Source organism: Dromaius novaehollandiae, chromosome 14 (genome assembly GCF_036370855.1).
Source record: "Dromaius novaehollandiae isolate bDroNov1 chromosome 14, bDroNov1.hap1, whole genome shotgun sequence".
Taxonomy (NCBI): domain Eukaryota; kingdom Metazoa; phylum Chordata; class Aves; order Casuariiformes; family Dromaiidae; genus Dromaius; species Dromaius novaehollandiae.
Genome location: NC_088111.1, coordinates 9,813,181 through 9,839,041, shown reverse-complemented (window position 1 = coordinate 9,839,041; position 25,861 = coordinate 9,813,181). Strand labels below are relative to the sequence as shown.

At 42.6% G+C, this 25,861-nt stretch overlaps 2 protein-coding genes across 3 annotated transcripts; one reads left to right on the top strand and one right to left on the bottom strand.

Annotated features, from left to right (window-relative positions):
* The first annotated feature begins 3,848 nt into the window (after positions 1 to 3,848).
* On the top strand, positions 3,849 to 22,182 carry LOC112990392 (acyl-coenzyme A synthetase ACSM4, mitochondrial-like). 2 transcript variants are annotated; one of them, XM_026112061.2, is made up of 15 exons: positions 3,849 to 3,866; positions 9,573 to 9,796; positions 12,323 to 12,591; positions 13,078 to 13,288; positions 13,809 to 14,016; positions 15,138 to 15,281; positions 15,708 to 15,765; positions 17,406 to 17,485; positions 18,107 to 18,230; positions 18,625 to 18,705; positions 18,954 to 19,055; positions 20,082 to 20,209; positions 20,295 to 20,394; positions 20,957 to 21,076; positions 21,414 to 22,182. In XM_026112061.2, the coding sequence occupies exons 3-15, from the start codon at positions 12,391 to 12,393 to the stop codon at positions 21,498 to 21,500; spliced, it is 1,644 nt and encodes a 547-aa protein (XP_025967846.1). In that variant the 5' UTR covers positions 3,849 to 3,866; positions 9,573 to 9,796; positions 12,323 to 12,390; the 3' UTR covers positions 21,501 to 22,182. The 2 variants fall into 2 exon arrangements, with proteins under 2 accessions (XP_025967846.1, XP_025967845.1); XM_026112060.2 differs by having other exon boundaries at positions 15,708 to 15,864.
* Positions 22,183 to 22,283: 101 nt separating this feature from the next.
* THUMPD1 (THUMP domain containing 1) lies at positions 22,284 to 25,849 on the bottom strand. Its single transcript, XM_026112068.2, has 4 exons — positions 25,577 to 25,849; positions 25,122 to 25,314; positions 24,510 to 24,758; positions 22,284 to 24,061 (listed from the first exon to the last, which is right to left on the bottom strand). Exons 1-4 carry the CDS (start codon positions 25,787 to 25,789, stop codon positions 23,739 to 23,741), a joined length of 978 nt encoding a protein of 325 aa, XP_025967853.2. The 5' UTR covers positions 25,790 to 25,849; the 3' UTR covers positions 22,284 to 23,738.
* Positions 25,850 to 25,861: the final 12 nt, after the last annotated feature.

Here is a 25,861-nt window from a genome sequence, read left to right as displayed (position 1 = left end):
GCAAACCCACGTGGGAGGGGATTCATTACTGAAGAGACCAGTTACAGAAGAGGCAATTTGCTGGCTTTGGCCTTCATGTCGAAGTCCTGGGTTTAAGATGCAGACTAGAATTCACCATTGCTGTCTGAGCTTTCGTTGTCTGTGGCAGAGCACCAGTTTCCAGCGACTGCTTGTTTCCTGGCAGACTCCTCTACAGTCCTACAAGCCAAGAGAAAATTACCTTCAAGCACCATCTCACAGGCGTCTAGTGAGGGATCAATCTCTCTGAGCGCAGAAAATGAAACCCCCCATGAGAGCAGGGATTTTCTTTAATGTGATTCTGCCACAAAAAAATTGAGCAGAAGTCCGTTGTGGTCAGATCTCCGGGCACGAGGGGCTGTGTGCGCTGAGGAGCCCGTGCTCCCCGCGGCTCCCCGCCCTGTGCCCGCTTGAGGGAGTCGGGCTGCGGGCACCGGGGGCTCAGCTTTTTAAGGACTCTCCGAGCGCTGCCAAGCTGCTCAGGAACAGCGTTTCTGCATTTAAGTGAGTGAGCATCCTGGACGTTACTCAATATGCCGTCCCTACCTGCCCGCTCAGCTGAGAGGACAGTCAGGCAAGGCTGCGAGCGTGACCCCGGCAGCTCAGGCTCCTCGGGCTGAGGACGGATAAGATGTCTACAGCTACTCGCTTCAGTTTGACAACTGATACTCTCTGTCTCCTGTTTCTTTCTGGTTTCTTATTCTCCAGTTCAGAAAAGTTCGAAATACAGATATCAAACAGCAGAGACGTGATATAAGTGAACTGTCAGATAACACATATGAAAAAAGGGCTAGGTGATTTGGGCAGCTGGCAAAACTCTTCCAGGCTGCAAACTGTTAGTGCAAATAGCTCAGAGAGTGTCTATGAACGCTGAAAGCAATCAGGCCCATTAGTGAACAGAAAAAGGATTGTGTCAACTCACAGTGAATAAACTGACTGCATTCACTTAATCCTATTTGAAAAATTCATTTCTTGTTCCATTAAATGTTTCCTTTACAACTTTTTCCTCATTATTAGCAGGCTTTGGATGAATTTGAGTTCCTCTGATGTACTGTGGGGTCTATCTTATACAGGCTGGATAAAATTTGCCTTTTCCAGTTTATTTGCTCCATAGATTCAGGGATCATACATCTTTGCACATGGCAGACTACAGTATGATGCAACAACTATTTTGAATGTAAGACTAAAACCAGTCAGTGTGATTGAATGCAGAAGCTGTTTTATTAGAAGGACTGTCAGATGCAGGGCATGAGGGGAGACGGTGCACTCAGCAGAGTGGAAATCCAGAAACGTGGGTTCAACTTTTGTACCACCCACAGACATATCTCTTGCTGTATCAGGGATTCCCCCTTAGCAGAAATCAATAATGAAATTTTCCTTTCCATTGTAAACTATTCTGAAATCTGTTCTGTTCCCACTAAATAATGTTGTCACTGTCTCTTTGATTATTGCTTGGTGTTAGCTTGTTGGAGTGGAATGGCTTGAACAAAAATTGCAACTTTTATTTCAGTATAGCAGAGGAAAGGAAGGGCTACGTAAGCTCTCATGAGTTGTGCAGATCCAGCTGTCTCAGGTTTTCATTTGCTTTGAGACATGTAGTTCCACTTGTCAAACATGGTCTGCCCACTTGGGGCAGCGTATGTATACTTAAGCCATGTTCAAAGTGTATGTGAGCGAGTGTGTGCAGGGGGAGAAGGTCTGATATTTGCTCACGATAGGTCAGAGCTAGGAATGTGGCACAGCATGGCCTCACTGCTTTGTACGTGACGAGACGTTTCAGTGAGTTCACAGCAAAGGTAACTCTTCTTTTTTAACCCCCAGAGTCTGTCTGCGTTTCCCATCACAAAGTTGTGCGGTACACCTACTTTTTAGCGCATGATGGTGCAGCATGATCTTACCAGATCTTATCCATTCCACTGTTCCACCATGATCCTGCCCCTTCCACCAGAACCACGTCCCCGCCTGCAGTTTCCTCCTTCCAGCCCCATCCCATGCCATTTCGGTCACACGCTCTCACAGTGTAATGATTTCGGAAGCTGGGATCCTCACAGAAACCTGCATGGTTTTGATCTGTTTCTGCTTGTATGCAGCCGGGCCCTAGATTCAAGCCACATTCTTTCCTTCTGGACTGATTGTCAGTGATTCTGATGCGTTTATTTCTTGAGTCCCCCTCCCCCCCCCCCAACATAAATGAAGTTACAAATTCAAGAGCCTGCGACGTTGCGTGAGTGGAGGGAAGTCAGACCAGCCTGGCATGACAGCAGAATGGAAAAATGAAGCAGGGCTAGATATGTATGATGGCTACAGCCAGACCAAACCAGTATATTTGCAGTCACTCACAGACAGCGTATAACTTGAAGATGCCTCCCTAGCAACACCTAGAGTAGAAGTTCCCTGGAACAAATTTTGAATTCAGAACGAATCCGTCACGTTGTTCCCTGGAGCCTCTTCAGTGGTATAGATGAGGAGAAACCTCAAGTGCCATAAATCCAAGTTTGTGGATTTGTTAGTCTCCCTACAAGAAATATATGTTTCCAGTTTAAAATGCTCACACTAATGACACCATAGCCAGGAGCAATGTTCTGCTGCTGCTCGCACACTGGTGTAAATTGGAGGACGTTTCTGAGAAGTAAATGGAGACAAATTAGTGTAAAGCAAATTTAAATCAGAAGCATTTCAAGCCCAGTTGATTTAACCTGAAACAACGCTTTGAATGAAAACAGGATTTTTCCCACTGAGTAAGATCTCTCACTGATGTAAGTCAGTGTTATTGCATGGATTTCTCCCAGCTGTGCTGGTTTACACCAGTGGAGGAACAGGTGATTGGCTTTAAAATCACAGTGCGAGAGCATGTTTTTAAATGAACATCTTTTCTCTAGAGGAGATTATCTAGAGTCAGCTACAAAATTGTCCATTCGTACAGAACAGCGAACCTCATAAACTCAGTTTTCTTTTGCAGGACGTTGTATGTGCAGCTCTTGAGGGGATGCAGATTAAAGCTGGTGCATTAGGACAAGCAGTTCCACCTTACAATGTAAAGGTAACACTGGAGGGGGGCAGTTTGTCACTGGGGACAGGAGTTAGGAGGATGAAGATGGATAGTTCTGGTTTGCTGGGCAACCTGATGATGTCATCACATCTTCTGGGTATGTTTCTGGTTGTTGTCAGAAGGTTCATATTATTCTGTTAGAATTTTGAGCTATCTGAAAAATACAAATTCAGCTGCTATGACTGGATATTAAATGGTAATAGACTTGTAATAAGAATTTCACCAAAATTGTGACTTAGGATTGGACTTCTATGTGACTTTGAATCTAAAGAAAGAAAAAAATTGCTCAAAATGGTTGTAATTTTTGATTTACACCATTCATTTAATTTTTAATTTACAGCATTCATTTAGTGAAACATTGTATTCTGATATTGTTGAAATCAAAAGATTTGGCTCTTCGTTTAGAACAGTACACCTTTTTGAGTATTCATTTGAATTTAAGAAAAGAAGAATCGAATGATCTCTAAATATTTTATTTAACCAAAAAAACTCTGCTGTGTTTCATTTTGCTTGAATGAAATGTTTCGGTTTGAAATCGATTGAAATCTTTTAATTTCTTCATTTTACTAGAAAGAAAGCAAGGAAATGTGTTGAGGTTCATGAGTAGCTGCTTTGCTTTGCTTTGCTTTGCTTTGCCACCAAACCAAAGATTTCAGAACGATTTGCCCAGCTCTGCTCCTAAATCCCAGGTTCTCATTTCCTCTCCTAGGTGTTGCTCTGGGCCGTCTGAAGCAGAGCACGCCCTGGCAGAGCACCCCGCGGGAGCAGAAGCAGCAGCCCAGAGCCCATCAGAGGAGAGGTAAGGACATTGCTTTTAGGAGCTATATAAAACATCTGTTGATGAAATAACTATACCCGTGGGGGAAATCTTGGCTGGTATTAACATAGTAAAGGTGTAGACAGACATCTTCAAATACATTTAAGGAGACTAAGCATCTAACTTCCTTTGATTTCAGGAAGAATTAGGGGCAGCTAGGCCACTTTGAAAATCTGCCAGTGGCTTCTGTGAATCCCAGTGAGATCCAATGCCTTGAAACAATGTCCCCTGGCTGTTATTCTTACGAAGGCCGTTAAGCAAGCGTGGCATGCCTAAGTCACCTCTCTCCCAAATAGCCCCTGTCTCCTGAACGGACATGGCATGGCTGCTCAAACACTGGTGAAGAGCTCCTGGATGCTGGGAATTCCACTGTGCTTCCTGTGGGGAATTAAAGGCCCCTTTGTGGAGCTCGACAAGCAATAAAAAACCAAAAAAAGTAACCCAGCATTTGGCTGGGAGCTTGCATTTCCACTAGCTTGAAAGCAATTTTATGGTAGAAAATTGCAGTATTCATCTTAGTCTTTCTATTGAACATTATTCATCAAGTTAGTGATGGCTGAGTGTTGCCTACCTCTAGCTTTCTTTTTAGGTGGTAAAAGCTTGTATTGTTCTGTCTCCTGAATTTACAACTCATGATCCTGAAAAATTAATTTTTCAACTGCAAGAACCTGTAAAAAAAGTTACAGCACCCTACAGATACCCCGGAAAGGCAAGTAGCACAGAGTTCTGAAAATACAAATAGTTCCTGGCAATGCACCTTAAAATGAAAACTGCTCTAGTCAACCCTAATAATCAGATTAGAAATACAGTCAGATTACATTTTGGAATAGTAAAATTTTATCTCCATTTTTCTCCTGGCACCTCACTGGCTTTTAATCAGGTTTTGAAATATAACATTGAAAGATGTCGCTCCTTCCAAGCTCTATAAATAAACACAGCTCAGTTGAACTTCATAGGCCTACGCTGATAAGATCTGGTGTTGTCATCTTACATTGAGAGTACAGATAAGTTTATCTCAGATTTCATTGTGATTATGTACATGGAAATGAAGTGCTCCTTCATCTGATCAAACGGTGTCTATGAGCGTAAATTTGATTTGTAAACTCTGATTCATTTGTTTAAAATATTTAGGCTAAATACAGTTATAGAATATTGCAATGTTGCTAGACATTTTTAATGACACACTGAACAGAGAAAGAAGATGCTTTGGATGTTACAATAACGGAGGGTTTGGATACTACAGAGTGGGCCAGAGCCTTGGCTGGTTACAGTCAGTGGCCTGTCAAGCTCTTCAGTAGAGTTATCGCAGTTTGCACTGGTACAGCAGGTTTTGGGGAATCACAGCAGGTTTTTCACAGCTGGTTCCTGGTGTCAGGGGAGTGTGCAAAGGCAAACAGTAACACAGCTTTTGCATATGAGGCAGGAATCAAACTCCACCAACACTGTATCCAGAATAGCTTCAAAGAACCCCAACGTGTCCACACTCAGTGTTAAACATGATTAGTCTGTCAGGAAGCAGCAGAATAAGCCTTATCTGGATAAGCCATAACACACCAGTTGCCACCAAAATCACTGGATATGGTTATCTGCATTTGGCTTCCCTCAGTTTCTGCACAGGTTTTCTAGAGACTAAGATAGGATATTATATTTTCCTATGCTTCTCTTCCCTCTTCCTGAGTAATAGCTTTTTCTGGGAGATTAATTTTTATCTCCTTCATTCAAACAGAGCAGAAGGAAAATATGTTGGAGATTTTAAATATAATTCCATTTTTGGAGGGGAATAATTATAAATAGCATTAGATTTTTAACAGCAATTGTAAAAATATGTTGAAAAATGTAATCTGGTCACCATTTCAGAATCTGATTCTTTTTAAGCACATTCAGATCTCGAATATGAGTAAATACCTTCTGGCAAGGTAATCCACTTAACTTTTTCTGAAGTGAAGTAATCAGATTGTTCATGTAATCCATTTATTCTGTGTAAGTAATAAGGTTTTTTTTTTTTTTTAACATAATCTAATTATGACCTTGGGAAGTAATCGGGTTAAGAGCAATCTAAAAGATATATGCTGGAAGAGATTCTGGTTGTTTTTGGTACCAACTGACACTGGGTTTTAAACAGATTTGGCTGGATTTTCCCCTGGGACCTGTTCTAATGGTGTAAATCGCTCATTTACACCAGGGAAGATCTGGCCCAGGAGGTTTCCTTTCTGCTGCAGTCACAGAGTACCCGATGTAAAGATAGGGTCAGTCAGACTCACCAGCATGTTAGTAGTTTTATAATGATATAAAATCTTAAACTGAACCTGACCAGCAACATCCCGAGGGGGGAAAAGAAAAAAAAACAAAAAACAAACAAACAAAAAACCCAGGGAATCAGCACATTTCCATTGAGTGTGTGGGAAGCAGTCCTAGTGCTCCCTTGTTTGCCAGTGTTTCAAGCAGCCCACTACAGACCCTCTCTTGCTCCCTCTGAAAACCATGTTGTGCTCAGATTCAGTGGCGTGTGATTGTCTCACACCACTGATTTGAAGGATTACTAAGTCGCCTAACTGACAAGCTCTGTTTCCCTAAAAAGTAACTTACTCTTTTTGTGGAGCACTGGCACTGGGGTGCTGCCTGCCCGAGTTCATCCTCAGACGAGCTCATACCCTTTAAAAAAGCAGGCTTGCCACCCAAAAGAAAAAGCTGAGAATCAAGCTGTATTAAACTGTGTTGTTATCATTCCTCTTTATAAGCGAGGTTGAATTTGTGCAACAACTACCAAAGACCATCTCTGGGAAAATCCGAAGGAAGAAATTAAGGAACAAGGAGTGGGGAAGAGCTTAGCTTTGCTGCTGCACTCCCAGTCAGAACATCCTCGTCCTGCATTGCTTTTCTGCCTTCTGGCATCTAATGCCCTGTCAATCTCAAGAGGTGCTGGAAAGCCTCCTCATCAAGAATAGAAGATGCCACTTTTTGTTTTGGTGCTTTGGAGTGTTTCTAAAGCAATATATTCCCTATAATTTTAAGTGCATACAGTAGAAACTGTATTGAAGATAATGATAAGAGAAGGGACTCAGACTTTCCTTTAGCTTTTGCATTTATTTTCATGTGTACGTTGTTATTTCTTGCTGAAAGGCACAATGAGTTTTAGGACAACTGCAAGTATGTGTCAAATATTATTTAGTGAGAATGTTCTTTAACTGGTTTTAATGATCTGAATTCCACATTAGGTTTAACCAGTGCTGGGTCTCATATAATTTTAGGATTAAATATGATCAAGGATTTCCTGGGCTGAGTAGTCAGTTTAGTTTGTGAGATATTTCCGTAACAGTCGAGCACAGTTACCTGGGTACAGGTGCAGCAAAGAGAGGTTTAGATCATCCCTGTTAGGTCTCGTCTCACGTTTCTTGTTACCCCGCCACATTGCTCGCACCTCGCACGCTCCTGCGGCAGCACAGCCTGTGTACTCTCGTCTTGCTTCAGAAGACACGAGTAACAGTTCAGCTCCATGGCCAAGGCTTGCTGCATTTACTGGGAGCACAAAAACACCAGTGAACCAAAAACCCAGGGTTATTTAAACTCGGAATTTCCTGGTTCTGCTGTAAACCCACTATGTGGCACTTTTGAGCACATCTGCTGTTGTATCAAGAGCTTGGGAAGGAAAATAGCAAACATGCTTTATAGTAAAGCTGTTGATGACCTTTCAGGACGACTAATTGCGTTATTAACTGGCAAACAAACACGAGTCCCAGGAGAGGCTGTGCAGGTGGATCTTGCCTCTTTCATACCCTTAAGCTCTGAAATGGATATTGCTTTGCTTTCCAGCTACTAAGCACGTAATTGCTTGAGGTAAAAAACAAAGAGAACACAAAATATTGCGTCCAGGTAGAATACATCAATCCAACTGGATCTGATCTTGCACTACTGAAACTAGGGGAAAGTTTAAAATTGTTTTCTTTAGGAGCAGAATCAGACCTCAAATGAGAAATAAAACCCATTCTCTGGCATATTTGCATGCTGTGAGTATTATATTTTTTAAGGGAAAGACAAAAGTGACTGAAAGGAGGGAGGATTTGTTAATCAGCCCCTTGGGGATTCATTCCCCCAGAGAAAGTGTTTAGGCTGTCTCCAGTCCAAAGTGTTGTACTGTAGCATCTCCCCTGGATGCTTCGCTAATATATTCTCATCGGCAGCTGCTCTGAATCCTACTTTCTGGGAGCAGGTAGTTATGTTTTGATGAGCAAATGAGAAACTTCTCTGGTTTTTATTACTGCTGCCATGAAAATCATTGGTCAGCTGTTTTTTCTGTATGTGCTGGCAGAAGGCTGCTGTAGTACACGCTGTCCAACAGCACTGTTTGAGGGTTGTCCTGTTTTTTATTTGTTTGTTCTGGGACTTTGAGGATGAATTAGTCTGCCCCATCTGTGTGTGCTTTGCCCCTCATTATTGCACTGAATAATGGTTAATGACATTTCCAAACAGTAGCAGCTGTGTTGTGTCTCAAAATGCACTCACACGATGCAGGCAGCCAGGGGATGTCACTGGAGTTGGTGCTGTAAACCCCCCAGTGCTCTTAGGCATTTCCCATTTCACCCTGGGAAAAGGGCCAGGGCAGAGATTTGGCAGCCATACAAACCTGTGAGCCAGCTCGCTCATTGATACCAGTTTCTCCGAACTGAGATGATGGCTTAATGCTGCCTCACGTTCATGTGCTGGAAACATAATGTGTTCAGGACACGTGCTGGTTTTGTGTGACACAGCTCAAAGACCACTTACCAACCAAGGTAAAGTGAGGGATGGGAGAAGTCATTTGCAGCGTGAGGAGAGAAGGTGGAAGATACTGTCCCTGCTACAAGGCATGAAATTCCTCAGACTTCTTCCTCAAATCCCAACCCAAACATTTCTGCAGTTCAGTGATCCTCCTGGAAGATGGGCATACATTGCTGTACTGTGCTGCCTGCAGAGCTCCCACATGTGAGCGCTGACAACTCGATCGTGATTCTCCATTAGCCACTGTCTGTACTTGTTGTTTCCAGCATCATCTCTGACTGTTTCATGCCTCTGATCCTTAGTTGTATAGAGTTTATTGCCTCTCTGCATAGTTGTTTATAGTCTTTATGATATATATAGTCTATATGTGCATTTATATGTAGCCTTTATTTATCTAGATCTTATTTTCCCCTTCCTGGACTCATTGCCTGAGGTAGCATTACTAACATACTGTATCATGACTACAGTAAATTCATCTAAACTAAGTCTCTCATAATTGAATAGCTGTAGTTTGTGTATTGTTTTGCTGCCTTCTAGAGAATGAATTGTGTGTCTTGTCCCTTCTTTGTCACCCTGTTTCGTAGCAATAGCTCTATAGTTTGAGTTTTCATTGTCGTCTTCCTTTTCATTGTCCTCCTCACCACTTCTGAACTGCATGCATTTGCTCTGCAGAAGTTTCCGTCGCATGTTACAGGTGATATTTATTGGCACCAGGCATATGAAAATCTTTCTGTTTGTTCATCATAGCAATTCTCATACTATGTTTAACTCCAAGATCTGAAAACAAATCCCCACCATTGCGGTTTCCAAAGTCGTTGGTGCTGTGGAATAGAGTTATAGATTAATATATGGTGGATTATCCATTCTCCAAAGTCAATGAACCAGAAGTGCAGTCATTCATACACTATTTCCATCTTCTTTTACCTTTTTCAGTGATTGTGCCTGTCTTCAAAAGGTAATTGGAGAAACAAAAGCTACGTTCTCAGGAGGAAATAATCCCCACCACGGAACGTGACTTGCAATACAAATGAAGGGCTAGAGCCGTTCAGCAAGCTAGAGTGAACCTGGAGGGGACAGGGATGCTGCAAAGAGGACATTGCAAGATACATTTGGTAGAGTTAAAAGAAATCTCACCTGATTAGAAATAACATCTCCAGGTAAGGACAACCTGTTTTTTAAACATCCCAAGAAATTTGTATTTATTTCAGAATTGTTCAAATACTTAATCTTCTCAAAAATGAAAGATGCCTTCCGCTAATGTTAAAAAAATCTGTAAAGCAGATCTGGTTTATTCCTCTTTCTTCACATGAGTCTTACTTTTATGAAGCAGGTTAAGCAGCTAGAGAGCAGTTACACGTTTCTGTTTTGTATCAAGCAAACTGAAGAAATAGCTTCTCTCTTCAGGAACATGTTCCAGGTCTGAGTCTCCAATCACTAGCTCAGATCTAAAAGAAAAACAAAACAATAGCCAATTTGTACAAGGATTTCACTGATTTACAGTGAGTGCTGGAATCAGGCTTTTCTTGCATGACGTGCTAAGGATGAAGATAAGAATCAGTATGTTACAACCAGGCAATTTGAAAAAAGAAAAAGCCTCCATCTGTCTTTTAGTCTCTGAGGCTGCATGTATCATGAGCACCATGTTCCCATACATACAACTTTAATTCAGTTCACTCTTTTGCAGAGCATTTTCAGGATAATACGTGATTACAATTGGTATTTTGGGAAATCAAATGACTGTGTATTTAGGGATAAGCGCGGACATGGCGAAGGCATTAGTCCAGTAAGCCAATCAATGTAGAAAACTACCTCTAAGTTATTCATGATACACTGCTATTCAATTAATATAATAAGGCAAGTGCTGCGGGATTCATAATCTTTTCTTTGGGTGCAAGGAAAGCAGAGCAAACAGAGCAATGTGGACCAAATTCTGTTTGATGATTATTACAGTAGCAAGAAAAGCAACAATAAGGAAGTTTATTGCATATCTTCCGTATTGGCTAAATGTACACAGCGCCGTTGCAGCGCCCTTGCCCCTGCTTGCTAGCAAGTACCTTGGTCTTCAAATAGTTGTGTGTGATGGTCATATCCTGGATTCTGAGGCCAAAACCGGGGACAAAAGATGGCATCCATTCTGTAAATAAATCTGCGTTTGCCATTGGTAGCCGCAGGGCTGAGTAAGAGTCCCCTGGTGCCTAAAACATGGGAATAGTGCATCCAAGTCCTGACAAGCTGACAGCTGGATTGAGGACCAGACACCAAAAAAGGTCTCATAAATGGAAGGAAGGAATAGGGGTGGGAGGGTAAGAGGTATAAAAGGACCAGAATGACCTTTAGATTAACTACACAGAAGAGGTGGTTGTGGATCTCTGGAACACGTTTTTTGGGGTTTTTTTTTAATCTATTATAAGTAAAGAAATCCTAGGGATGGGGAGGATGAGGTCTGTTTTCCTAGTGGCATCACAAGAGCAAGACGCTTGTGGTGAGGTTCTAAACAGGGACAGTAGCTTTACAGATGGGCTATGGGAAAGGTACACCAAAGAACACCTGCAGATACGAAGAAAGATGGAGAATCCTGGGGCAGGGTCACTGGTGTCGTCTGTGTTCTGCTCAGGCTGGCGAGGTGGGACCTCCCCAGGCTGGTAGCAGGGCACTTCACTGGCTTGTTCCATGCTCCCGCTGTGCAGGGAGAGGCTGTAGCACCTAGCGCAAGGTGTCCCTGCTGGCACCCAGCTGCTGGACCGACGGGACCCCACAGCCTGTCCCTGGCACTGATCCACAGCGAGTACCCGCAGCCGTTACCGGCTTCGGCCTCTCGCTTGCTCTCTGTCATGCACACGACATCCAAGCAATAAATAATCTGAGTCCCTGGAAGCAAGGTTGTGGGCGTTACCTCAAGAACAGAGACTGAAAGGGAAGAATGAGCCAGGAAGAATAGCCACAGAGTGGCTGAATACGGGAGCTATTTAAAGATAGCAGCAAGAAGGGAAACAAGTGGAGACCAACCGACAGCCTGCGAAGAGAAACTCTTTTGCTTTTTTGTGAAGCAGGGAACATCAGCAAATCAAAAAGCCTTTGAGGAAATCAAAAGTAAAAAGGGTTTACTAGTCAGTGTCTCAGCTGAGAACAGTTTCTCCTGAGTCCAAAGCTGTTTCAGGTGCCCATTTTCTGCTAGTAACAACTATAACGTTCCCAGTACACCATCTCCAGGACTGAGTGAGCAGCCAGTCCCGAGGGGTACTGGATGTAGTGCTGGGGCACATTTTGTTCCAGGGGTTCATCCTTTCCAATCATGGGCCAAATCCTCATGCTGCTTCCGCGATCTTTTGGATCCAGGTCTGTCTTTGAAACATCCGGCGGCAACCATACCCATCCAAACTCAGTGGTCACACAGTGCAGCAAGAACTCTGTCACATGTGTCCAAAGTTTCAAGTCCCTTCTTTGGCTGGGCAGAAGAGAAGTTATCAGCTGGAAGGCGAGTTCTCTGAGGAACCTGTGGACAGCTGAGAAAACAGGAGGCTTAAAAAGGGTTACTGGGTCCCTAGCTTACCCCTAAGGGGTAGGATAAAATGTCATAAAGAGGTAGACTTTCTGCTCTGTATGTATCTTTTCCATTTCTGGCTGACAGTTCAGTATGGAATTTGTACATTATACTACTATTTTGATTTTTCTGTCTCTCGTAGGAAGGAAGTAATCAAAAATCTCTGATGGTTATCATCGCAAAAAGGACCTGTAGACCTGCTTTTGTGCCATGAAGATTTTCCTTGAATTTCAAGTGTTGCGGTCCCCCTGGAGCATCCAGACGCTCTGCAGATTATTCCACCAGTATCACAGGGCTTTTGCACCTTTGAATTTCTCAGATTATGAAGCCATCAATCGCTGTGAAAAGGAAGTGCCTGAATACTTTAATTTTGCAAGTGATGTCCTGGACAAGTGGTCTCAAATAGAAAAGGTTGCATTTATGACCCTGTGGGTTCAGTATTTTAAGTGAAACTGTGGCCTCCCTGAAGTCGAGGACAAAACTCACTGACTTCAGTAGGACCAGAATTTCCTCCCATATTTTCATTTTAGCATAATCTTGCATTGTAGAAAAAGGAAAGGCAATTTGCTTTAGCATCAAAGGGGATATGGTGCTTTGTCTCTCTCTTTATGACTCTGCTTCAGCAGTGTGTGCGGTGCTGGGTTCGTAAAAGCCTCTAAATAATTTTTGAGCAGAAATGCCATTGCAAATCAGATAGGTATATGCACCAAATTAGATAGGTGCCTTTCAAAAGGGCTCTTTTAAACAAAAGCTAAATGTGCTTAATATCCCTGCCCTGCAAAGCCCTAGAACATGTAACGTTGCCAAATTGCACCGTCTGCAGTATCACAGAAAATCTGCAAGGAACTACAGGAGCCCCTGTAGTCACCATGTCACTTACCCTTGTCTTGTATGTAGGAACGAAAGGGACCATCAAACCCAGCCCTGTGGTGGATAAATGGAAAAGGAAGTGAAGTGAAGTGGAGCTTCGAAGAGCTGGGCATCCTGTCTCGAAAAGCAGCCAACGTGCTTTCTGGCCCCTGTGATCTACAAAGAGGAGACCGAGTTATAGTAATTCTACCCCGAATCCCGGAGTGGTGGCTGCTGAACGTGGCTTGTATGCGAACAGGTGAATTATATCATTCCTAGTCGTGTGTATAACGCTTGTGCCAAGAGCCGGTTAACAGTTCATTTACAATTACATTTCTTATTTGACTTTGCAGCTTGAACTTTTGACAATCAAAGGTGCTGACAGGGGTAGTCTCTTATGACTGATGGAATTACCTTCATTGCTTTTCCTTCACTTTCTGTGGCTTGTGTGGATTTAGAAATCAATTTGAATTAACTTCAACTGGACTTAAGTTAAAGCTGCTAGAGAAGTTTACTGCCCTAAATTAGTATTTTATACTTACATTGTGCCTGGGGCAAAGGATCTCATAGAAACAGAAGCGATTTTGTGCTTCCCACCTGCACATCTGTATTCATGTAGAAGCAGAGTCCATCTGCTCAGGGAAGTATGACTCACTTTACCCTCGCCTCATTTCTGGGTTGAATGGTGCTGGCATTCAGCAAGTCAGGGGAAGCTATGAAGTGATAAGGACTGAAAGTGAAAAATACTTAATGTATTTTCCATTTTATTGCACTTTTAGGTGTTATCTTCATCCCAGGGACAACACAACTGACAGCAAAAGACATTTGCTATAGATTGCTAACTTCCAAGGCTAAGTGCATTGTTACCACCGATGCACTTGCTCCTGCAGTGGATTCGGTTGCATCCAAGTGCCAGTCTCTGAAAACAAAGCTAATTGTATCTGAGAGCAGCAGGGCCAAGTGGCTGAACTTCAGCAATTTGTTCAAGTGAGTGCCTTCTGCCTTAGCTCCATCACAGTTATCTCAACTGGAATATTTCTCTAAAATATATTGTTTACACACCTACTTCTATCTTGTTAATGAACTAGATACTTTTGAGGGGGTGGGAGAGAAGGCACTTTAGTCATATCATGAAGAAAGGGAATATTTGGGAACAGCCAAATAAGTTATTAAAAAATAAGTACAGTCTTGTAGCATTTCAGTTTTTTATATATGACTAGGAAATAATATGGAAAAAATGGACAGGAAAGCTTCTTTCATTGACAGCTGTGGCCTACTTACCCTCTAAAGATCAAATAAAAACATTATCTCCATATTACACCAATCTATATTCCTAAAACTTGATGATAATAAGACTTATATGGATGGCCTTTCATTAGGAAAGACTGAAAAAGCACATTGCAAAATGGTCCTAATGCATTTAGAAATCCACCTCACTCCGTACTGAACTGCAGCTACCAAAACAGGACCCGATGGGCAGCTCATGCCCTACAGCGCGTTTAACCACCGAAGGGGTGACAAAGCCTTGTGGGGAAGGAAAGCAAAATATCCTGCTGCAATGTGCCCAAGGCCTTAGGTGTGATGTTGCCAGCTAACATTTTGTTATAAGTATCTATGTAACTAAAATCATGTTGTTTCAGGGTGGGATCCAACTCTTCCATCATTTTAAGAGCCTTCTAGGATGTTGCATTTGCTCTCACAGCCATTGAAATCTTAGCTAGCATAGCCTGTACAGCAGTTGTCTTGCTGTACTTCTGCCAGCTCCTTCAAACAGTTGCCCACCTCAGTGTCACCAAGCCGAAAGACCAAGGAAGCAGTAACACTGCGTTCTCAAACCTCCTAGAGCTACTAAAATATGATTAAGTGGATTTGATGAATCTGTTTTCATGCTGCGCTGACATTGCAGGGGTCAGGTCCATGGTGGAGGATAACACTGATTTGAAAAAATAAACAAACAAACATTGTCTAGAACTGCAGCAGTCCTGTAGAGACTGTTGCTGGCAGTCGGGCTGGGAGCCCCACGGGGGCAAGGCACGGGCCAAGGATCCAAGCTCAGTTCGCTGAATAACATCAGCCACTATTACATGTAACCTTCTTTTTTCTCTAAGGGCTGCCCCTGCTGTCCATGACTGCGTGAAGACAAGAAGCCAGGACCCAATGGCAATCTATTTTACCAGCGGCACCACCGGCTCCCCCAAAATGGTTGAACACTCCTACGGAAGCTTTGGTCTGGGATTTTTTCTTTGTGGAAGGTAAAGCGTTCAGCTCAGTTATACCACTACAGCTCTGAAATGTGAAGCAGACAAACAGGTTTTTGTGCATGATGCAACTCTGATAGATGACAAGCCTCCCATGGTACTAACATGTAATTTCTTTTGGTGTCCTCAGCTGAATTGTAGCCAGGAAACAAGGATCTTGTTTGATATGGTATATGGCACCATTTTAGAAATGACAGCTTACCTATTTAAATCCAGGCTAAATAACATATTTCAATGAATAAGTTACAGTATCGTTTGCTTCTCTTTATCTTTGCCATCAATATAAAAGATAAGCAAGAGGTATTTGTTTGAGCTCTGGAGTTTTGGATCAGATTTACCATGCCTTTCTAAGCAAAGAAAAAAAAAGTTTAATTCTCCACTTGCAGACTCCCTCATATTAATCATCTTTGTCTTCAACAGATACTGGATGAATGTGACTCCCTCAGACATCCTGTGGAACATGTCAGACACTGCTTGGGTAAAGGCAGCTGTTGGAAGTGTTTTTGGTCCGTGGTTCCAGGGTACATGTGTTTTTATACATGCCATGCCACAGTTTGATCCAAGAGCAATCTTAAACGTAAGAGCACTATGCTGACAATGAGCAGTTACTCATGTTTCATATTGTTTTCCAGGCAGGCCACAAATACTGAGTCTCTTGGGTTTATGGGACTAGCTGTTTTAGGACAGCATAACCACAAGGCGATTGCACTTTGAATAGGAATACAGTACATTTTGCAGCATGACTTTTTTGGGCATAGGATATAATCAGCTGCTTCCGATCAGTGGGAGTTAGTAGCATTACTTAAACGTCTCCCCTCCTGTATTTCAGTATTGAAATGATAAATGAGCTGAATTACATGTAAATTAATATTTAAAGTAAGCTGCTATGACCCTTAAGAAAGGCAAGTCAGTACTGGGAAACTGAAGGAGTGAGATCGGCTTGTTTCTAAAGGAAATTATGTTTAAGCTTCTCAAACCAATGCCACATTTAATCTTGTGACATACAGAGAAAAGAGTGCTATTATTAAATGGCTCAAAGCACATTATGTGGAAAATTGTATGTTCCTAACACATAGGGTTTATCTGGGGATTGTTACCCTCAGTTTCATTTTCTTTTTAAAATGGTGGCTGCTAGTTTGGTTTTCATTTTTGTATAAATTTCATGGCCTTGCAAGCACTTGCTTGCAACGTGTTTGGGGTTTCACATCTCGGCGCAAAGTGCAGTGGACAGTAGAGGCTGCTCTATCCATGGGGTGGCTAGAGTGAAGACTGGTGAATGAGAGGCCTTCCCCTTGCTTTTATTTCACTTGTCGGTCCGTCTTGCTGAGCAAATGTCATTGAAGACAGAAGCAAGGTAAAAAGTGGGACTAAGTTCTGCCTGAGTGATGGTGAATCATCTGCTAGTGTTATGGATGAGAAATGAAGATATGTTAGAAAACAGAGGCTCAGCTGAGATCTTTATTTTGTTAGCAAGGCACTCACGTCCTCTGTGTTCAGTTCTAGCCAAAGGATATATGTTTACCTGTCCAAAAAACACCCCTTTTAATACAGCATCACTCTTGACCCAGGCTGAGCTCCTGGTGATGCATCTCTGCCTGCTGTACTGCATGTCAGGACAGATGAGGGCAGTGCAGCATGTCCCAAGCATTGAGGCTGTCCCTCTCAGAGAGTATGAGACCAGATAAAAGATTGACATAGGCAAAATGTTCAAAGAAACCCCTCATTTTTAGGTGCTTACATTTTGAAGTGCCTGATTTTGCCCTAGGGTGAAATGTGAGCTCTACTGAAGTCACCTGAAAAACTTAGGTTGTGCCTCCAGAGCCAGGTTTTCACACCAAGAAATTGTCTTTGTGGTTGAAGTGAATGTTAGGACAAACACCAGTCCTGCCACAAGAGTGATTCACCACTGTCGATGTGTCACCTCTTCAGCTGATGTTTGTGGCACTGTAACTGAATGCTGACAGTCACAGCCATTACCATGGCTTTCCATGTAATCGAGGTTACCATCAGGCCTTATAATTTATGTCCTAATACAGAATAGAAATTAATAGCTAGCAGCAAATTTCTTCCCCCCCGAAATGATGTTGTTCAACCTCTATTTTCTTTTTCATTTGTCAGACCTTGTGCACGTATCCAGTGACAACGCTGTGCAGTGCCCCAACCAGCTACAGCATGTTGGTACAGCACAACATCACCAGGTACCTCCCTCCTGCGACTGTCACCATGTCTGTGCAAGCTGCTGTCTGCTTTCTAGCCGTGCTTTCTATGGGCCCATATAGCCACTTAAAGTCAGAGTGGTGGCAAGAACGTGCTGAATGCAGGGGGCTGTCAGGAGGCACAGCCTTTTCCTTAGCATTGCAGAGAGGTGGCAAATCAAGACGAATTCTGAGGTGTCACAGACAGTAAATGCAGAGGACTGTTCAGCGCTGGAAGCTGCGTGTGTGGCTGCACTGGCATCAGTCCATGTCTGTGCAGCTCACCCTTTCCAGCCCCAGTCCAAGTGGAGCTCAAAGCGTTTTCTCAACCCTAACTCTTACCTTGCTCTATCTAAGGCTGAGCCTTAGATAAGCTTCCCCCCCCCCTCACCCCAGCAAAGCCCAGACCATAAAGCACCCAATTTCTTTTGCTGCCCACCCTTTTCTTTGGCAGCCCCCTTCCAGCCCTGCTCCAGCTGGAGCTCTAGGCTTTCTGCCAACCGTAACCCTTACACTAAGGGAGTCTGGCATGCCCTGAAGTCACAGGGTTCAATACATGGGAGTCAGAGCAGAGTTTGTACCTGGCTGTTCTATGATAATCAGCAATGTCCTTTGTCTATGAAGTTACACATTTAAGGCACTGAAGCACTGTTTGACTGGAGGGGAACCACTCAACCCAGAAGTGATGGCACAGTGGAAAAGGCAGACAGGACTGGATATCTATGAAGCCTACGGCCAGACAGAAACCGTATGTTCAGCTTCATTTGTAAAGTGTTACAACTCAACTATCACTTAAAATTCTCAGAGGACTTGTATACAACATTCTTTTTGGTAAATATATAACTTTGCTATATATATTGACCAGAAAAAAGATCACATTAAGAGTACATGGCAATTGCCTACAAGAGGGTTTGTTATTTTGCTTACAACTTGGTTTTGATACTGCTTTTAAGACTTTAGCTCTAAAACATCTTGAAATTTTTGTCCAAGATTCTCAGTGAAGTCCGCAAACACTTTGGCTCACACAGGAGGAAGATTTAGCTCTTATGCTAGCTCAACAGTGAGCGCAATAGAAGAACAGGAATAGCCTCAGCAATGATAAGAATAAAATACCTGAGCTGATTGTTTCTCTTTTGCAACAGGGAATGGTATGTGCAAATATGAAAGGAATGAAAATTAAGCCAGGTTCCTTGGGAAAGGCGGCTACCCCCTATGATGTTCAAGTATGTTGGTCTCCTTTTCTGTTTGCCATTGATTTCTTGGGAAGTAAAACACAGGAAAGTACAATGTACAGTACAGCTTTCAGTACTGTACAGTCACATTTAGGGCTGTGAGTCAACCTGTGTTGGCTGATCCATTGCTTGGGTAGTGCTTAGAACACAGCTGTCTTACACTGGGAAACTGTAATCACTCATGTGCCTTTCTCTTACAGCGGGAAACTATAATCACTCATGTGCCTTTCTTATTGCAGATTGTAGATGAAAATGGCAGCATTCTTCCTCCTGGGAAAGAAGGAGACATTGCTATCAAAATCAGTGCCAAGCGGCCTTTTACCTTTTTCAATCACTACTTGGTAAGCCAACAGCGAATTTCCAGAAAGCTGGTTTTGGCCTGCAGGGTGGAATGTATTTATACCAACAGTAGGAGCTGCAGCACAAACGAGCTGTGGCTCTTCTTTTTGGCTTAGTGACTTTTTGACTTAAAGGTGTTAGCTCAAGTATTGATGGCAGCAAGATGCAACAACAGAGACTTCAGCTAGTCACCCAAACACTTCCCCTGAGTATCTCACCTTGACTCCTGTAACACTAGTACCAGAACAAGTTGCCAAGCTGCAGCCTCTCTCTCCAATTTCAAAAGAAAGGGTGCTTGTTTCTAGCATATTTCCAGTGTGCAGCTCCCCAGCTCCTGCACTGCTTGTTCTTCCCCTTGTTTGTGGTGCAGAAGTATTAGGCACACCAGTCTTTCACTACTGTTACCCTCTTCATAATTACAGCCAGCTCACAAGGCAAGATGAGCTTCTTGAAATGTACCCCAAATAATGCACAGATATGGGGTATCTGTATTTGTTCCTTCCACAATTTATCTTTATCCTTTTTTAGCCAGAAAAGTCTACAGCAAGGACTGGCTGATAAGAATCTGAACTGCACTGCTCAGATCTGAACTTCTTCAAACTTGGACATCAGCCAGGGTACAGTTATAAACACCCCAAGGAAAAGCAGCTGAATCAGGGCTAGCTAAAAAGATAGTGACTTTTCTATTTCTCACATTCCAACTAAGATACAACCTCATAGGGGCAGGGTAAAACATCCATAGTGTTATAGAAATAAGGTATTTCTTTTTGGACTGAGCAAGGACTATGTGATGAGAAACCTCCATTCTCTCCCCCCTTCTTCTGTATACCTACTGTTTGACCTTCAGTTCTGTATGTGCCCATGTGATACATCTTCCTTTCTGTAAAAAGCAAGCACAAGCTCTTACACTCTTTAGACAAGAAGAATGCAATGAAAGATACTATGGATAGTGCCCAAAGAGGCCAAGTTCATCTCTAAGCTTAAGGCTGCTCAATATTTAGAATATTTAATTGTTGCTTTGTCAACAGGATGATCCAGTGAAAACTGCTTCAACAATCCGTGGAAACTTCTATATCACTGGAGACAGAGGGAGCATGGATGAGGATGGATACATATGGTTTATGGGGAGGTCTGACGACGTCATCATCTCCTCTGGGTCTGTAGACTTCAGTTAAAATGCCAAGAAATGTTTAATAACTGTATACCTTTCCCGTAGTAAGCATTTAATTTCCCTCGCCTAGGTATCGTATTGGACCATTTGAAATAGAGAACGCCCTGATAGAGCACCCAGCTGTTGCTGAGTCAGCTGTTGTCAGCAGCCCTGATCCTGTCAGGGGAGAGGTAATTAATGGTCCCTTTCCTGTTCATAAGGTAGCTTGTGTCACAGAGGTTACACTCAGCTTGCACAGAATTCACAAGACTCTTAGTATAGCTTTATCAACAGCTAGGGGAGCGGATACAGCTTGTGTGCCCCATATTCCATATTTATATACCAGTATGATCATTAGTTTCCTAAAGAACATGCCACTGTATACAAAGGTGACTCTGGTCAGAACTGAAGCACAATTTCATCCACTACCTGGAGAATTATATTCCTTAATTTAACAAAATAGGTTTACAGAAAAAAGCCCTAGAGTCTAAAAACTGTAAAACAGTCCTTTACAGAGAACTCTTACAAATTTGGAAGCAGCTTTTGAAACTTTATCTTGTACTACTTAGTACCTGGACTAATGTAAGGTAGAAACATTCTTTAGTCACAATTTTAAATTTGCTTACAGCACAGGTCTGAAACAGCAAGGCTGTGTTGCAGGCAATACTCACTTATTCTCAATTAACTGCCTCATTTGCTAGCTTGCTCTAATTTTAATTAATACTGTAATTCTTATTTATTTTCCCTTCATAGGTGGTAAAAGCTTTTGTGGTCTTATCTCCTTCTGTTAAGTCACAAGATCCAAAGAAACTGACCTGTGAATTGCAAAATCATGTTAAGAAAGTCACTGCTCCATACAAGTACCCCAGAAAGGCAAGTAAATACAAGTGAAAACAAACAAAAAAACCCACAAAAATCTACCTATTTTAACTGGGGAAAGGCTACGAATAAAAAGATTAGACTCAGCTCATAGCATCAGATTTTATAACAGACCAAAAAGCTAAGTATGTACTATACAATAAAAATGACAAACATTATTTTCAAACATATTGTGGAAAATAGATAACTCACATCTGTTTTCAGATAATGCAGTATTTCCCCAGTCATCATATTCTTATCTAAACTAAATAAGGTGGAGACATCTGCTGTTCTGAATCAAAATTTTGAAAGTTAAGTCTATTCATTTTACTTTTTTCCTCTTTTGCATCAGATTGAATTTGTCCAGCAGCTGCCAAAGACAATCGCTGGAAAAATCAGACGGAATGAACTGAGGAAGAAGGAGTGGGGACACATTTAGTTTTGTTAGCCTAAAAATCTTGTCCCCTCATGCTGGAGCTTTTCCATTACAATTGCAAGTATCAGCATAGGAGTATACTGCACTCATTAGACAGGGATTATGTGATAATTTGCAAGCTTCAAAAAACCCAACTGTATGGACTTTAAATGTGTGTGTTCTTGCTTAACAAAAAATCAAGCCTACTAACAAGGTATATGCAAACCCAGCATCTTCTAGCCACCTAACACTTTGAGACCAGATATTTTAATTCACAAGAGGCTTTATTACATTTAACAAGGAAATCGTGATAGCAGGTAATGAAGTTCCCAGAGAAGGCTATAGCTCTTGCATGTATCCAAATTGAGTACCCTGCTTGTATGAATCTTGAAAGCCTCAAGATTTTTAGGAATGAATGTATTTACAATGAATATTTACTAAGGTGAATTATGAAAAAACAGAAGTAGAAAAACGTGGATATCTTTATAGGCAGCTTCTAAATGTCAGACCTAAGCTTGACAAATAAATGGTGGCTGTTCGGCAGTTTCTTCTCAAGACCAGTAGATCTTGCATACAGTAGGGCTAGCGGTAGAAGGAAAAAAAACCCTGAACCATCCATGGGTCTGTCTTTGTCCTGGGTAATGCAAGTAGGCCATCTTTAATCCTGATCATCAGCATCACCCACCAATAAACTTTCACAGCTGGCCTTTGTGTTTAGTCTCAAATGATTCTTTCCGAGGTGTGACCTAGACACTACTGGTTTTAATCCATACACAAAAGGTTTAAGATTTAAAGAAAACACTAATGGAAGTAAGAAAGCAGAGTTTTAATAAATGGAGGGGAAGTGGCAGGAGTAGGGAAAAAGTCCTCTTAATTTTCCAACTTCTAAAACAATTTTGAGAGAAGAGGAAATTATAAAAGAAACACTGTTGAGTGACTTGAACACATCCTTTTCATTAAACCAAGACAAGTAACACATGGTGTTCTTCAAGACAAGTCTTTTTCCATTTACAACCCACAGGTTTTTATGCTAGAAATGAAATACTGAAGCTCGACAGTTGTATAGAAAGCATACTCCAAACCCTATTGGAAAGCAGATTATAGCTACACTATTTTGGTTGTTTTTTTAAATTCACCGGGATATCCAAAAAGCTGCTGACAATGGAAACACACACTGACAGACATCATTTCCAGTGTGAAACAAAATTAGTACTATAAAGCTAAAACTATAACCAAAAATTACCCCTGCCCCCACCCCATCCAATATGGTATAATAGTAAGCTTCCTTCATAAGAAATTTCCAACCAATATTTAAATTCAAGTTTTGAGACCTAAGAAAAAAAAAACAGAAAAAACTATTCCAACCCCCACCCCCATTGATTCTGTCTTTGGAAAGAGCAGCAAAAGGCTCTTTGCAGGAAATTACTCGAAAGGATTCTGTTCAGCAACTACATTGATCATTTGCTATGAGCCAGTAACTGCTGCATACACAGCTAAGATAAACACACATGTAGTTTTTGCTAAAATTCTTTGCAATGCCTGCACTGTACTCCCACTGTTCTAGAACACAATTCTATTATTGTAAATTCTCTCACACTATTCAAGTATTTTAATCATAGCAGTTCTTCCCATATACTTTCAAGACTTAGTATATCCTTGTAGAAAGATGTGTGTGTATATATATATTTTTATATATATATATATATCCCTTCATCATACAGGGAAGGATCAGGAATTTTATCTTGCTCTGTTCACATACAAAAATATATGCAAGTTCTGCAGTTGCTCAAACTGTCAGATCACCCGCTTCCCTAAAAATCTTCTGCAAGCAACTGTCTTTTCCAGATCTCTCACTTCTGTCAGTGCATCCTGCTAGGGCTGATTCTGCACTGCCTTTTGATTTCTGTAGTCATCAGATACAATAAAGGAGAGTCAGTGTACACCAGGTTGACCACATTTATGTATGCATGCACACACACGTGCTTTTTGTGCTTGGTAAAGGCAATGCAGGACAAAGGTGTAGAAAAATGACAGCAAGTTTCACCTTTCTCTTTTGAGCACTTATGTCTGCAATAATGCCAGCTCCACCTGCAGATATAGTGAGCATTAAAATTCTTACACATCTGGATTTAAAAAAAAAGTTTTCAAATGAAAACCCATTCTCCTTTTTAAAAAGCCCTTTCAGAACTCTAGGGCAGCTTTTCTTTTTTTTTTTTAAAATAGGTTTCCTTTCTGTTTATCTTCCCCTTCTACCATATTTTTTTACGCTGTCAGCATACCATTCCCCTTGGGCTTCGTTTCTAGTTCACCCTCATTCTTGTTCTCTTGTGTTACTTCTTTTGAGTTCTCCTCCTCCGCTTCTGGTTTTACTACCTTTGAGTTTGTTTCTTCTGTCACACTTGATGGCTTTTGCTGTGCATCTTCTTTGTTGCTCTTCACCACCTCTTGTAGATTGTATTTTCTGAATAGAACATAGTCTCTCACCACACTCAAGCAGCAGACGTTTTTTATTATTTCCACCACAATAGTATACTGTGGGTTATTAAGATCCACTTTATTTTCTGGATTGAGGCTGCCCACAATTCCTATAAAACAAGAAATAGTTTAAAAGATGGAAAAATAGCATTAGTGCACCCTAATGAAAGAATTAGAGAGGGAAAGCAATAAGGCAGAGAGCTATTTCATGAGTCATGTATTCAAGTGAAATAGCAACATGTTATTTCAATATGGCATTCAGGGAAAAACTCTGAGAGCAGTCACTTCAAAGCCTGTATAACTGGCACTCCACACTAAATTCAATCCTGCACTCTCTTCTGTTTGTCATCTCTTAAGACACAACGAGGAACACTGATGTCAAGCTCTTTTCAGAGTCTTAGAGAAAAAAGCTTTTGTAATTCAACATACTTAAGACTTTAGCAACAAAAATATACGCCCATTAAGTCTACTTTACTGGAATAATCTGACCTAAGTTACGTATACAGTAGTGGGCAGCTTATATACTTGTTTTTAATTCTATGTGAAATACATACATACCTGCCAATTCCTTAATTACTTCTTCCCTACTCATATGACTGTTATTACGAGCTTTGTAAACAATCTGAAAAGTACCCTTATTAGGGGCTTTAAACCAAGGCTCAAAAAACGTTTCCGTGTATTTTTTCATATCCTCCATAAAAGCTTTGCAAGTTCCAGAAATGGGTAACATGCGCAGAATCACTCTTGTTTTCTTCTTTTTAGTGGTATGCATATCCTTTAATATGTGGTGCACCAGGTTCTCAGGCTCTACAAGAAAAACAGGCAGGTATGAGGAATAAATTGGAGATGTTTTCTTCCATTCTCCCCCCTTTAAATAATAAGCTGGGAAAATGCATGCTTGGCTGCGCTATCAGCATCAAATCCTTTTCTGAAAAGGGTAGTTTTATTGCACCAGAACTGGATAATCACAGGTTATTTTGCCAAAGCCATGGCGCTACTACCTGTAGTGATTCTGTTAATGACAAAATTTGGTGGGGAAGCAAAAGGGAAGGAAAAGCCCTGTGTGTGTTTGGTACAAGCTAGTTCCTCAGAAGTCGCGCTCTGTGGCGTGTCGCTCACGCTGTGGCAAGCGGTCTATCCCCGTGGTGCCGGGCAGTGCCGCTTTCACACCTATGCCCCGCGTCCTGATGAAGACGACGTTGTTGGCGCCGCTCTCCACCGACTGGAACCGCCGCAGCTTCTGCTCCGTGGAGGCGCGGATCTGGTCCACCTCCTTCTTCAGGGCCGCCTCAACGTCGTCGTCGTCGTCCTCCTCCTCCTCTTCCCTTTCGCTCCCAGACAGCCGCTCCTCTTGGTCTGAAAACTGTTCACACAAGACGCAGCCTCGGTAAGCGCCGCACGGCAGGGCAGAACCAGCCGCCAGGCAGGGCCCGACCCCGGGGGCTGGCGGGGCCCTTGCGCGGGAGGCAGCGCGGGGTCGCCTCACCGCTGTGCTGTGGCGAAGCGACTTGGCCGCACAGGCCGTCGCGTTTCCGCGCGGGGAGGATAAGTGGATTTAATCCTCTCCCGGCCGGTGCGGCGCGGGGAGGGCGTGGGCGCCGCGGTGACGGGGGCGGGGACGTTACCTGCTCGGGCCCGTACAGCAGGTCCCCGTACTCGCCCAGGAGGCTGTAGGCCTCCCCCACGCACTTGCGCTCGTTCATGTTGCAGGTGATGAGGATGCCGCGCATGCCGGCCTCCAGCTGCCGCCCGCCGCCGCCGCGGGCGCGCTTGGCCCGCGCCGCCGCCGCGAAGTGCGCCTTGGGCCGCCGCTTCCGCGCAGCACCCGCCGCCGCCATGCCGCGCCGCCCGCCCCGCCCCGCCCCGCCGCGCGCCGCGATGGCGTCACCGCCGCCCGCCCCGCCCCGCGC

What these genes read in the sequence shown, in the direction of transcription:
- LOC112990392 (XM_026112060.2), top strand. Translation starts at nt 12,391, where the DNA reads ATGAAGATTTTCCTTGAATTTCAAGTGTTGCGGTCCCCCTGGAGCATC. An exon ending in CGTGGCTTGTATGCGAACAG is followed by an intron (nt 13,289 to 13,808) that starts GTGAATTATATC and finishes TTGCACTTTTAG; the next exon opens with GTGTTATCTTCATCCCAGGG. An exon ending in GACGTCATCATCTCCTCTGG is followed by an intron (nt 20,210 to 20,294) that starts GTCTGTAGACTT and finishes TCCCTCGCCTAG; the next exon opens with GTATCGTATTGGACCATTTG.
- THUMPD1 (XM_026112068.2), bottom strand. Translation starts at nt 25,789, where the DNA reads ATGGCGGCGGCGGGTGCTGCGCGGAAGCGGCGGCCCAAGGCGCACTTC. An exon ending in CATCAGGACGCGGGGCATAG is followed by an intron (nt 24,759 to 25,121) that starts GTGTGAAAGCGG and finishes TTTTTCTTGTAG; the next exon opens with AGCCTGAGAACCTGGTGCAC. An exon ending in AGTAATTAAGGAATTGGCAG is followed by an intron (nt 24,062 to 24,509) that starts GTATGTATGTAT and finishes CTTGTTTTATAG; the next exon opens with GAATTGTGGGCAGCCTCAAT.